Source organism: Gossypium hirsutum, chromosome A10 (assembly GCF_007990345.1).
Source record: "Gossypium hirsutum isolate 1008001.06 chromosome A10, Gossypium_hirsutum_v2.1, whole genome shotgun sequence".
Lineage (NCBI taxonomy): Eukaryota > Viridiplantae > Streptophyta > Magnoliopsida > Malvales > Malvaceae > Gossypium > Gossypium hirsutum.
This window is the reverse complement of record NC_053433.1, coordinates 112,376,236-112,389,140: the sequence shown is the minus strand read 5'-3', so window position 1 is coordinate 112,389,140 and position 12,905 is coordinate 112,376,236. Positions and strand designations below refer to the sequence as shown.

Here is a 12,905-nt window from a genome sequence, read left to right as displayed (position 1 = left end):
ACTAGGCAGCAGTAGCTTCTAAATCTGAGAAGGGATTTCGAGAATCTGAAAATGAAAGAAGAGGAAACTGTCAAACAATATTCTGACAGGATAATGGCTGTTGTAAACAGTATAAGGCTCCTTGGTGAGCAGTTTGATGAAGTAAGGATAGTTGAGAAGGTTCTCTCTACTTTACCAGAGAGATATGAGGCAAAGATATCCTCCTTAGAGGACTCGAGAGACTTGACAAGGATCTCCCTGACTGAGCTTATCAATGCTCTTTATGCTCAGGAACAGAGAAGAGCCAGCAGGATCGATGAGCACCAGGAGGGTGCATTTCAGGCCAAGAGCAAGCCTAGCTCGAGTAATGCTGCCTACAAAGGAAAGAAAAACTGGAGGGATAAATCCAAAGCTGATGCCTCAAAAAAATGGGACAGACCATGCAGACACTGCAAAAGGCCCGGTCATCCAGAGGCCAGATGCTGGTTCAGACCAGATGCCATATGTCAACATTGCAAAAAGAAGGGCCATATTGAAAGAGTCTGCAAAGAAAAAGGCAGACCTGACCAAAACCAACCTCAACACAAGAATGAAGAGGCTCGAGTAGCTGACCAAGGCAGTGACAGTGAAGAACAAGTGTTTGCAGTCTCATGTTTAGTTGCAAAATGCAAGGTTAAAAAGGGATGGCTCCTTGACAGTGGCTGCACCAACCACATGTCACCAGATGCAACTATCTTCAAAACTCTAGATAGAAGCTGTAAGACTAGAGTAAAAATTGGAGATGGACACTGTATTCAGGCAGAAGGCATAGGTGATGTGATAATATGCACTCTATCAGGTAACAAACTCATCACAAATGTACTGTTTGTACCTGAAATTGATAGAAATTTGTTGAGCATAGCTCAGTTGCTGGAAAAAGGATATACTGTGGTCTTTAAAGGAAAAGAGTGCCAAATCAGTGACCAAAAAGGGTCCATACTTATGACAGTCACCATGAGTGATAAATGTTTTGAAGTTGACTGGTCAGGTGACTCACACACAGCCCATACAGCCTCAACAGAAAATACCAAGCTTTGGCATCAAAGACTTGGTCATGCCAAGTTTAAATCAATGACTCGGATGGTCAGTAAGGAAATGGTTGAAAACTTCACCAAGACAGTTCAGAATGAATATGTTTGTGAAGTCTGTCAGATGGGAAAGCAAGCCAGGCTTCCATTTCCTACAAACACAACCTGGAGAGCTACAAGTAAGTTGGAACTGGTGCACAGTGATGTTTGTGGCCCTATGAGGACAGAATCACTAAGTGGTAACAGGTACTTTATTCTCTTTATTGATGACTATACCAGATACTGCTGGGTTTATTTTTTGAAGCATAAGTCTGAGGTTGCTCAAGTGTTTATAAAGTTCAAAGCTGCAGTGGAAACAGAAACAGGCTGCAAGATAAAGACCATTAGGTCAGATAATAGAACTGAATACACTTCAGCTCAGTTCCAAGCTTTGTGCAAAGACGCTGGTATCAAACACCAGCTAACTAATGTCTACACATCCCAACAAAATGGGGTTAGTGAAAGGAAAAACAGGAGCTTGATGGATATGGCCAGATGTTTATTGTTTGAGAAGAATTTGCCCAAGACCATGTGGGCTGAAGCTGTCAACATTGCTGTCTACATTCAGAATAGGCTTCCAACCAAAGCACTTGCTCACAAGACACCTTTTGAAGCCTGGTTCGGGTTCAAGCCATCATTGGCTCATATGAAAGTCTTTGGTTGCCTATGTTACAGCCAAGTACCAGCTGTTAAGAGGGACAAGTTGTCCAAAATGGTTGTTCCTGGTATTTTAACCGAGTATAGTATGGTAAAAAAGGGTTATAGGATCCTGGATCCTTTAACCAACAAAATCCAAGTGAGCAGAGATGTAGTGTTTGATGAGAAGGCTTGTTGGAATTGGGACAAGAATGAACCTGAAGCTGTCTCTGAAGAACTTGTGGTTGATCAAACAGAGTCAGAAAAAAATAGTCCTAATATGGACTTTGATGATGTGCCAATCAGAGGTATCAGATCCTTAGCTGAAATTTATGAGAGGGCACATATAGCCTTAGTAGAGCCAACCTGTTTTGAAGAGGCTCTGAAGCATGAAGGCTGGAAACAGGCAATGGCAGATGAAATTGCCATGATCGAGAAGAACCAGACTTGGAAGCTGGTTGAGAAGCCTGCTAACAGGAAGATTATTGGAGTAAAATGGGTCTACAAGGCCAAGCAGAATGCTGATGGAAGTCTGAATAAACTGAAGGCTAGACTTGTGGTAAAAGGATTCAGTAAAAAATATGGACTGGATTACTTTGAAACATATGCTCTTGTTGCCAGATTGGATACGATTAGGCTGATTGTTGGATTGGCTGCTCATATGCAGTGGAATGTCTATCAACTAGATGTGAAATCGGCCTTTCTAAATGGAATCCTTGAAGAGGAAATTTATGTCGAGCAACCAGAGGGATTTGAAGTACCTGGCAAGGAAGACTTGGTTTACAAACTAAGAAAGGCCTTATATGGCCTAAAACAAGCACCCAGAGCATGGTATGCTAGAATTGACTCTTATCTGCTTAGTTTGAAGTTTGAGAGAAGTACTAGTGAGCCAACGTTGTATGTCAAGAAGAATAAAACTGAAACTCAGCTTGTGGTGTCATTGTATGTTGATGACCTATTGGTGACAGGAGGAGATGAAGTTGATTTGGCAGAATTTAAGACAAAGATGATGCAAATGTTCAAAATGACTGACCTGGGGCTGATGACATACTTCCTAGGAATGGAAGTAAGCCAGACACAAGAAGGCATATTCTTGAAACAGGAATCATTTGCCTTGAAGGTGTTGACAAAGTTTTCAATGCTGAACTACAAGCCAACTCCTACACCTGTTGTAACTGGGTTGAAACTATCAAGCCATGAGGGTCATGAAGAAGTCTATGAAACTACCTACAGAAACTTAATTGGTTGTCTTCTATACTTGACTGCAACGAGACCAGACATCATGTTTGCTGTAAGTCTACTTTCTAGATTCATGCACTGCTGCAATGTACAACATTTTCAAGCTGCAAAACGAGTACTGAGATACATTAAAGGTACTCTAAATCATGGTCTCTTGTTTAGCAAGGCTGCAGAACTTAGATTGAAAGGCTACACAGATAGTCACTGGGCTGGTTCTAAAGACGATATGAAGAGCACATCAGGGTATGCTTTCACATTGGGGTCAGGAATGGTATGCTGAAGTTCCAAAAAACAGTCTCTGGTGGCTCAATCGACTGCTGAGGCCGAGTATGTAGCTGCTGCTAGTGCAGTAAACCAAGCTATTTGGCTGAGGAAAATCTTAGCTGATTTGAACTTATCTCAAGTAGAAGCAACATAGATACTTTGTAACAATAAATCTGTTGTTGCAATTGCAAAGAACCCTGTCTTCCATGGTAGAACTAAGCACTTTGACATAAAGCTGCATGTGATAAGGGAGATGGAGCAAGCTTGTGAAATAAAGCTGGTTCATTGCAATTCGGAGGATCAAATTGCTGATATCTTAACCAAGGGTCTTGGTATGTCGAGATTTAACAAGTTAAGAACGCTCATGGGAGTTTGCAGCATGGAGCTCAAGGAGGAGTGTTGAAGCTGATCTCCATGTAGTTGGTATGAAGCAAGTGCAGCTGGAAGCTGGCCATGCAAGCTCGTGACAAGCATGCAGCAACCTTGGTTTTGTGTTGCTGTTAGATTTGAACTAATATTTTGTTCATTTTGAAGTCTAGTTTGCTATAAGTTTTTTGATTGATGTAATTTGATGTTGATGGAGCTGTTAACCAGCTTTGTGTTAATGTACAAGTTAAGTTTTTGTTATTTGGAAAGCTTAGTGGAAGTAGGTGTATGTTTAGGTAGAAATTTGACTTGTAAGTTTTTTTATTTTGATATATGTAATGGCAATCTGCCTATGATGGAGGTATGAAAAAATACAATTCTTTTTTCATCAATACTCTCAACTATTCTTCATACTCCTTCTTTCTTTGCTTTAGTTCTGTTCTTGTTTTCCTTCCAATTTCTGCTCTTAAAGCTTGAACTTGAAGCATTTTTCCTTCATTCTTTACCCGGGTATATTACGTTGCTGCTGGCGCTCTGTTTGTAACTCTTACTTTACCCGGTTAAAGTACTCTCAAACTCCAACACAGACAACTATTTTCATTGATTGAAATCAAAATATATTTGTAATTTATTAGACAGTTACCTAACAATGTAACTGCTCCCACCAATACACAACTAATACAAGTTGAATTTTAAACTAAAGCTAGCTGATACATCAGCCATTACATCAAGTACAAATCAAAAACTAATCCTACTAACTTTAGTAACAAGTTACAATGAAACTAAACTAAGTTACATACGAACAAAATGAACAAAATAGACTAAACTATCTGCTGCACTCAGTTTTGCTCCATTGCTAATCTGCTTATGGAGTTGCTGGTCACATGTTGCATTGCAGGCCAATGCTCAACACAACATTCTGTATTGCTTGGGATGGCCTTGGGACCCTTTTGTAACAGCATTGAAAATTTGGGGCAGTCAGCAGCAAACAAAGACACCCTTTAAAAGCTTATGGTTTCTAACTAGGCTGCTAATGATGTATCACTCTTGTTTCCAATCCTCATTATCCACCACAAATCTTTATGTTTGTCCATGGAGTTGTTGTACTTATATGGTCACGGGTGATCTAATGGCTAGGCAGACCGATGTCCACAATTTCTGGTATCACTTTGCTCAGTAAGTTCAAAATCCAGAATGTCATTGGAATGGGAGTGGATGAGGTAAAGGATCCTTTTTAATTGTATATTTAAATATACATGCATGCATGTATGTATGTATATTTATTTCATTTTCAATAACATTGGCTTATAGCTTATATGTGCAAATAGGGGAATGAAATTGCTTTCGTTGCAATCCAAGACAGAGCTTACTGATGTGTTCCTTGGGAAAGGAGAAACATAAAATATCGAATTAAGTGATGTGGTGTTCTTGCAATCGTTTCGGGTGAATGGTTTGGGAAGCGATTGAAATGTCATCCACTATGTAGTCGGTTTGTTCCCCAACAACCGCAAGGATTGTTCCTTAGTGGGGTTTTGTCTCTTACTATAAGCAGCTTCCTTATGAGCCTAGTTCACAGAGTCGAAAGCATCTTGGTTGGTAGACCTGCAATACTTAAGAGAGAGATATCAATATAAGAGTGTAATAATTATAGAGCTCATTAACATGTAGAGTGGACTCGAACCACCAACTGAGGCATATAGGCCACTTACTTACTACCATCGCTCAAGTGATATCTTCGATTGTTGGGGACTGGTCCGCTACCTGGTGAACAAAACTTTGAAGAGCCCGCCTCTTTAGCATGTCTCTTTGTTAGAAATTGAAATATTATTTCCTTTGTCTTCTCTGCTTAAAGGTTAATTAGGTCCAAGTTTGACTCATTTTACTAACGGATTGTTATCTGGCTTTTATTTTTTAGATTTTTATCTCAGGCTGAGGTACTCTCACTATTGATTATCTGATATTCATTAAATATATTCTTGTAACTCTTGCTGAAAAACCCAAGAAACTGTGTTGATTTTGTCCTCAACATCCTGTATTGCCTGTTGGCACCGTTACGAGGCCCCTTTCTTAAAAGCGAATGGTGGGATGGCATTGGGACCCTTTTATGACGGCATTGAAAATTTGGGTGATACCCTTTAAAAGCTTATGGTTTCTAACTAGGCTGCTAATTATGTACCACTCTTGTTTCCAAACCTCATTATCCACCACCAATCTTTATGTTTGTCCCTGGAGTTGTTATACTTATTTGGTCATGGGTGATCTAATAGCTAGGCTGACCAATGTCCAAAATTTCTAGTATCACTTTTCTCAATAAGTTCAAAATCCAGAATGTCATTGGTATGGGAGTGGATGAGGTAAAGGATCCCTTTTTAAGTGTATATTTAAATATGCATACATGCATGTATATTTATTTCATTTTCAATAATATTGGCTTAGAACTTATTTGTGCAAATAGGGGAATGAAATTGCTTTCGTTGCAGTCCAAGACAGTGCTTACTGCTGTGTTCGTTGGGAAAGAAGAAACATAAAGTATCGAATTAAGTGATGTGGTGTTTTTGCAATTGTTTCGGGTGAATGGTTTGGGAAGTGATCGAAATGTAGTTCACTGTGTAGTCGGTTTGTTCCCCAACAATCAGAAGTACTCTATCAAGAGCCAGTGTACTATAAGCAGCTTCCTTATGGGACTGGTTCATAGAGCTGAAAGCATCTCGATTGGTAGACCCGCAATACTTGAGGGAGGGGTAGTATAGGACGTGTAATAATTATAGAGCTCATTAACAAGTAGAGTGGACTCGAACCACCAATCGAAGCATATAGACTACTTACTTATTACCATTGCTCAAGCAATACCTTTAATTGTTAGGGACATCAGCTACTTGGTGAACAAAACTTTTAAGAGTCGGCCCCCTTAGCATGTCTCTTTGCTAGAAATTGAAGTTGTCCTTTTCAACAAATGATAAATCATTTTCTTGTTCTGTTTTTGTAAATTAAAGTTCAAGTAAGTTGAACACATATAACTATGATATCTTATCATCAGAATTTTCTATTTGTAACCCCAATTTTGGGATGTAAGGTACTGCTTAAATTGGGCATGGTTTGGATCACCCGTATCCAAATAAATTGCAATTATTTGTAAATCTATTCCTTTCTCTTGGAGCTGGGATCGAATCTCCCTTAAAGTTGAAAACCATAGCCATGTACTTAAAGCTAAATGATTTAAAACTTGATACCATTTGAATTTTTACAAGAGAAATATAATATGAAACTTGAAAATAATGAAAAAAATCACTTGTTCAATTTGTTTGAGATCCAATGAAGAAAAGTAGCCATAAAATTGCTTTTGCTACATAATTTTGCTTTTGCCTATCTATTTCTCATTAATCATTGATTGATATCTAATAAAGCATGCCAGCCAACACTTGTTTTTTTAATTGGAACAGAGAAAGTACTACTTTACATTACATTTATATTTCTTATTATATTTATTTGTTAATGAATTAAATATGAGTTTAAAGGTAAAACAATTATGAATTTCTCCTATGAAATTATTTTCTGAACCCAATGTGAACGATTTTCCTTAAAATTTGTTTATATTTAATTTTAGTATAATCTCTTATTATCAATTATGGCTCTCTTCGAATGAATTTTTGCTTTTAATTTATGATTATGTTCATAGTTGTAGAATAACATAATGTCTGTTAGAGCCATAGGTTTGACATTTGCTTGTTTTACATTCTTTGGATTGTTCATTTATTTATTTTTTAAAAATATTAGTATTTGATATTTTTGTTTTGACACATACTTGCACATATGTAAGTCTATAAAAACTTATTGTCTCTTTGGTAAGAGCATATCCATATCTATATTCAATACTAATTGTCCAGTTCGAACAATACATGGTCTAGTGAGTTGGTTTTGTAAGTAGTTTTCTTAATTTCCCAAAATATATAGAATTGGAAGACCAAAATAAGAAATTGCAAATCAATTAATTAAAATGAGAAAATAAAGAAGCCTACAATCTTCAAATATGTGAAAGAAATATCATAAATTAAATTCAAACATTTCGCCCTGTATTGAAAAGATCAAGGCAGAGCTTACCACATATATGACATGTTTTCTCTACTACACTCCCAATGAATAATATAGCTGCATCCAACTGTCTTACATTGAAGTGACAGATCAAGGCAGTGTTTACCACATTTATGACACTCTGGATAAAACTCAACCTTTTTGACAAAGGTGAGAGGATGTGGATGATCTTCTTTTGTGTAAATGGTTCCAGACTTGATGAATGGATATTCTTGAAGAACGCATTTGGAATGAGCTGAAGTGTTACAAGCTGAACAATGATAAAACCAATGTTTGGGGTTCCTTTCTCTTTCACAAATATCACAATAATGACTTTCTGAATAATTTTCATCATCAACGTGATAAGTGAGTTTGAAAGGATGTACATCAAAACTATGTTGAGCTGTAATAGGCAATGTAAGACAGGTTCGGTGCAAATTAAAATTGCAAGGCTTGCATCTCATTGCGGCATATGCAAACCCAACAGATTCACCACAAGCACTACACAACTCTTCATAGTTGAAAAGAAAGGGGTGGAGAAGATGTTCATGTCCTTGATATCTAGCCAAATCAGAAACCGAAGAACATCGCAAACAATAACTTATTCTGCATTCATCACAGGTATAGGCAAAGCCATTTGTTAAATAGTTGCAAACACCACATCCAAAAATACGACCAGAAGTAAGTTTATGAAGCCTTTGGCAAAAGTGAAACCAAATATGCTTCTTCACAGGTAATTCAGCACAAGCTTTGTGGAGGAAGAAATCACATTGTGAACAACAATAATAAGAAGTATCGATGGGTAGAAGGCAACCGTCGCATTGTTTAAAATCCTTGATATCTCCACTCAGTGTTAAGTTATGGTGATGCCATGAATGTTTAATCCAAGTGTCTGCCACAACTTCTCTCAAATCGGCAAGTTCATCTGAGTCCGTCGCTTCTGTTTCTGTAGAGTAAACCTTATAATACCAACGACTGTTTTCTGTTGCACACTTTACATGGACTATGTAATTGCATTTAGAACAGAAGTAACTCCCATGCTTTGTGTTCACCTCCTCCAAGCAAACTCTACATTCCCAAGTTTCATGTTCACGTTGTTCAATGAAATATGTGTGGGAAATGCGGTGCTGATGCCGAAAGAATTTGATGACGCGTGGCACTGAAATGCATTTTTTGTGAACAAAAATACCGCATGTGGAACAAATATAAGGAACATAATTCCCTAAAGTGCCACAAACATCACAAAATGAGACTTGTCTTGGAAATAGGGTAAATGGATGTTCATGATGAAGTTTATCTTCTATAATCGGTGGTGATGACACACACCTACTATGGAGGACAAACTTGCAAATTGAACAAAAATACACGACATCATTAAGGTTGGTGGTTTCTTGGCATATTTGGCAAGGAAGACATTCATTGACATTTTGAAGAAGAACAGGATGTTCGCGATGGAAAGGCTGATTGATTTTGGTAGGTACTGTGGCACATTGGATATGAAGGACAAATTTGCAAGGTGAGCAACAATAAACAAATCCCGAACGTTGGGGTTTTTTACAAATCTTGCAAGAGAGTCTTTGACTGTTAAATTGTAAAAAGAGAGGATGTTCTTGGTGGAAAAGGTGATTGATTTCTGCTGGTAGATCAACACATTTTGCATGCAGGTAAAAGCCACAATTAGGAGAAAGGTATACAGAATCTAATAGTGGCTTCCAACAAGCAAAACATTCAGCTTTTTTGAGTTCTTCAGTAACATTTTCTGTATTGATCGATGGATCTATACGGGGAATGTCTTGAAACTCTGCATTTCTTTTCTCAGCAATGCTATGAGAAAATAATGCACATTTGATATGAAAGTCTAAACTGCAAGAACAATGATAAACAAAATTCTCACAGGGTTTTCTGCAGAAATCGCAGGTGCCTGTGCCGGTCTTGTATGGATTCCTTGTAAGAAGATTAAGGTTGTGGTTGGGATGGAAAGGGTGATTCATCTCAGCAGGTGCCTCAGCACACTGCTTGTGTAGGTAAAACCCACACTCCACACAACCAAAACTGGAACCTGACACTGACTCCCCACATCCTGAGCAGTTTACCTTTTCAATTTCGTGGCCATGGCTTTCAATGAACACCAGTGGATGTTGATGGCTAAAGTGTTGAAGGCTCATCTTTGTGTTTTTGTTTGTTTGGTTGCTAGTTTGTATGTTAAATAACAACAAAATGGGTTGATGGAAACTAAGCTTATAAATCAAGTATTTATATTGTTGGAATTTATGAGAATCATAAAATGCTTGTGAGAATGGTAAGTAATGGTAAACCTGAGATGCTTTAACTTTTCCTTACTTCTAAGTTATGCCTTTTTTTGTAACTTACAAATAGTAAAGGATAAATGATTCTTCATTTAATTATTAGTCTCGAAAAATTAGAAAAAAAAAAGTACTTATATGGTTGAACCATTTAGATGAATAGCGTGTTCTCCTTCATAGGAAAATGATTATATAAGGAATATTGAAAGGAAAAATAAGATAGTAGAAAATTTTAATAAAAATAAAGTAAATATGAGATTATATATTTTAATTTTCAATGCTTTAACTTTTCCCTAATTTTAATTAGGTTATTATTTTGTACATGAAATATTGTGGGAGTCAAGTTTTATTAATAATTTTAAAGAGTAAAACAATAAATAAATAGAACAAGAGAAGAAAAGAATTTTACATTATCTTGGGGTTTAATCAATAACATGTTATTATACAATTATTTCTTATAAATTCTTATCTTGTGAGTAAATAAAAGAAGGGAATATATGAGTGATTTTTTTTTTCATTAAATTAATTTAAATTTCTTCCTATTAAATGTGGAATTCTAACTTTCCCTAGCTGGAATAATCTTTTAGATAGAAAGAATATTATTAAAAAAATAAATAGAAAATTGTAAGACTATTATGGTGTAATAAATCTTAAGCTTTAAATTTGAGTTTCAAGAATGAAATCATAAACATTGTGTAACAACTCGAAAGTCAGTGGTGCCGAAAACTGTAGTTTTGAAATTTTATTTTTGATTTGTGAGTCCGTAAATATTATTATAATATAAGCAAGGTTAGTATAAAGTCTAATTAAAGTTTGGTCTATTAAATTTGTTAATCTAATAGTTAATTAAAATATAAAGACTAAATTATAAAAATGATAAAAAATAATTATTATAGATTTTTAATTAATTGGAGGACCAACTGAACAATTGGACAGTCAAACGGTGTGGATGTCGATTGTAATCCACTATCACATGTTAATTAAGTTTTTAGGTTAATTATTAAAGTTAATTAATTTTGATTAATTAAAAAACTAATTAAGATATAAAAAACAACTTAAAGTTGTCATTTTTTTCTTCCACAGTTTGAGCTAAGGAAAACCTAGAAAATCATTGATGAAGTCTTAAGCTATTCCGTCCTTGCATGAATTAAAATTCCGTTTTTCGTAAATTTTATATTTTTGAAATAGTAGAAGCTCAATTTAACTAACTCGAGTAGTATTTTTTAAAATTGTTTAAGTTTTTTAAAGTTGTCATTGATGAGTTCTTGAAGTATTTGGTGTTTAATGGTTAGATTCTAAGCTTAGATATGAAAATGGACTAATTTGTAAAGTTAAAATTATTAGTTTTGAACATAAGGACTAAAGTGTTAGCTTTGAAAAATATTTTGAAATTAATTGATATTAATTTTCTGTAATTATAGACAATAGAGGGTCTTTGAAGAATGTAATTGAGATCAATTTCGAAATCGAGGCTCAAATTTGGACAATATAATAATTTCAATTTTAGAGAAAAAAATTGAATAAAATGAAAAAAAATAGGAAACATTCAAAAATTGAAATTAATTTGTCATATGCTTATAATAGGATGTTACAAAGTATTTGGAATTGATAAATTAAAATGAATTATTGTATAGATCAAGAATTAAACCAATATTTTACTATGTTTAGGTCTAATTGTCAATTTGTGTAATTTATTGTGTATAAGTGTAAAGTGAGGTAAGTTAATGTTTTATGTCCCCGACTTACTAAGCATTCAAAATGCTTATTCTGTTTTTGTTTTCTTTTTCTATAGTTCATACGACTGTGAAACCTATTGATCATCGCCTCGGAGCTCATACAATTCAATTTTGATTCGATAGTTTTTTTTGTTTTGTTTTTTTTTTATCATTTTATGTCAGGTTATACGGTATGCACATAAATTTTGTATGTTTTGTTCACTTTAAATGTTGGAATGAATGGAAACTTGGGTCTATACATGAATGTGGAGTATTATGTTGAGCTATATATGTGTTTGGCTTATTAGATGACATGTTGAGTATGAAATAATAGAGGGGAAATGAGATTAATACATAGCTTATAGGCATGGTAAGTTAACTTGAGTTGAATAGGTTGAATTGGAGAGTTTTATTGTCAAATTAGGCATATTGACTTGGTTGATTAGTGTTGACTAAATGTTGTGTTATGGCATATTTTTGGATTGTTTTTTGTTGAGGTTGTGTAAAATGCTTCAAAGGGTATGTTTGAAGGATTGACATGAAATAGTTATTAAATATTAAAATAATTTAAATATTAATAATTTTATACAGTTTTTTATTTATTGAAAATTTTTATATAGTTATTATCTTAACATTAGTTTAATGTTTATATTGAAGTAGAATTATATAATTAGTATATGTTGATTTTTTAATGTGTTCTAAATTACATAATATATAAAAATAATATAATATAAAGTATTATAAACTTAAAATGGGTCGGGCCGAGCTTGAGCCTTAAATGTTCAAGTTCGATCCCGACCCATATTTTAAATTGGCCCTTTTTTTTGTCCAAACCCATTTTTTGAGCATAATATTTTTGCTCAAACCCTCCCAAATTTCCAGCGAACCTTCAAGTCTGGACAAATAACCTGACTCATAAATAGATTTACTTTTAACAAAAAAAAATTCATACCCTAAATAAATTTAAAAAGAAACAAGAGGGAGAGAGGAATAACTTACCAACCTTACCTTATAATCACTTGAAATGTAACCACTTTTAAATCAAATGCTACAAAATGTAACCTAAAAAAAAAAGAAAAAAATTGAAAAAATAAATGGAGGATTAATTACTAAATTATTTAGGATTGATTATGACCAACAATGAAAATCATAAAAGTGCATTTATATATATATATCAAAATTTTAAATTTAAATTCAATAAAAACTTAAATTCAATTTAAAGTTAGAAT

At 34.8% G+C, this 12,905-nt stretch overlaps 1 protein-coding gene across 1 annotated transcript; it reads right to left on the bottom strand.

The window, feature by feature from the left end:
- Positions 1-7,620: 7,620 nt before the first annotated feature.
- LOC107934181 (uncharacterized) lies at positions 7,621-9,871 on the bottom strand. The gene has a single exon (XM_016866550.2). It carries the CDS (start codon positions 9,821-9,823, stop codon positions 7,685-7,687), a length of 2,139 nt encoding a protein of 712 aa, XP_016722039.1. The 5' UTR covers positions 9,824-9,871; the 3' UTR covers positions 7,621-7,684.
- Positions 9,872-12,905: the final 3,034 nt, after the last annotated feature.

Bases quoted from the DNA above. Each gene is read 5' to 3' on its own strand.
- LOC107934181 (XM_016866550.2), bottom strand. From the start codon at position 9,823: ATGAGCCTTCAACACTTTAGCCATCAACATCCACTGGTGTTCATTGAA.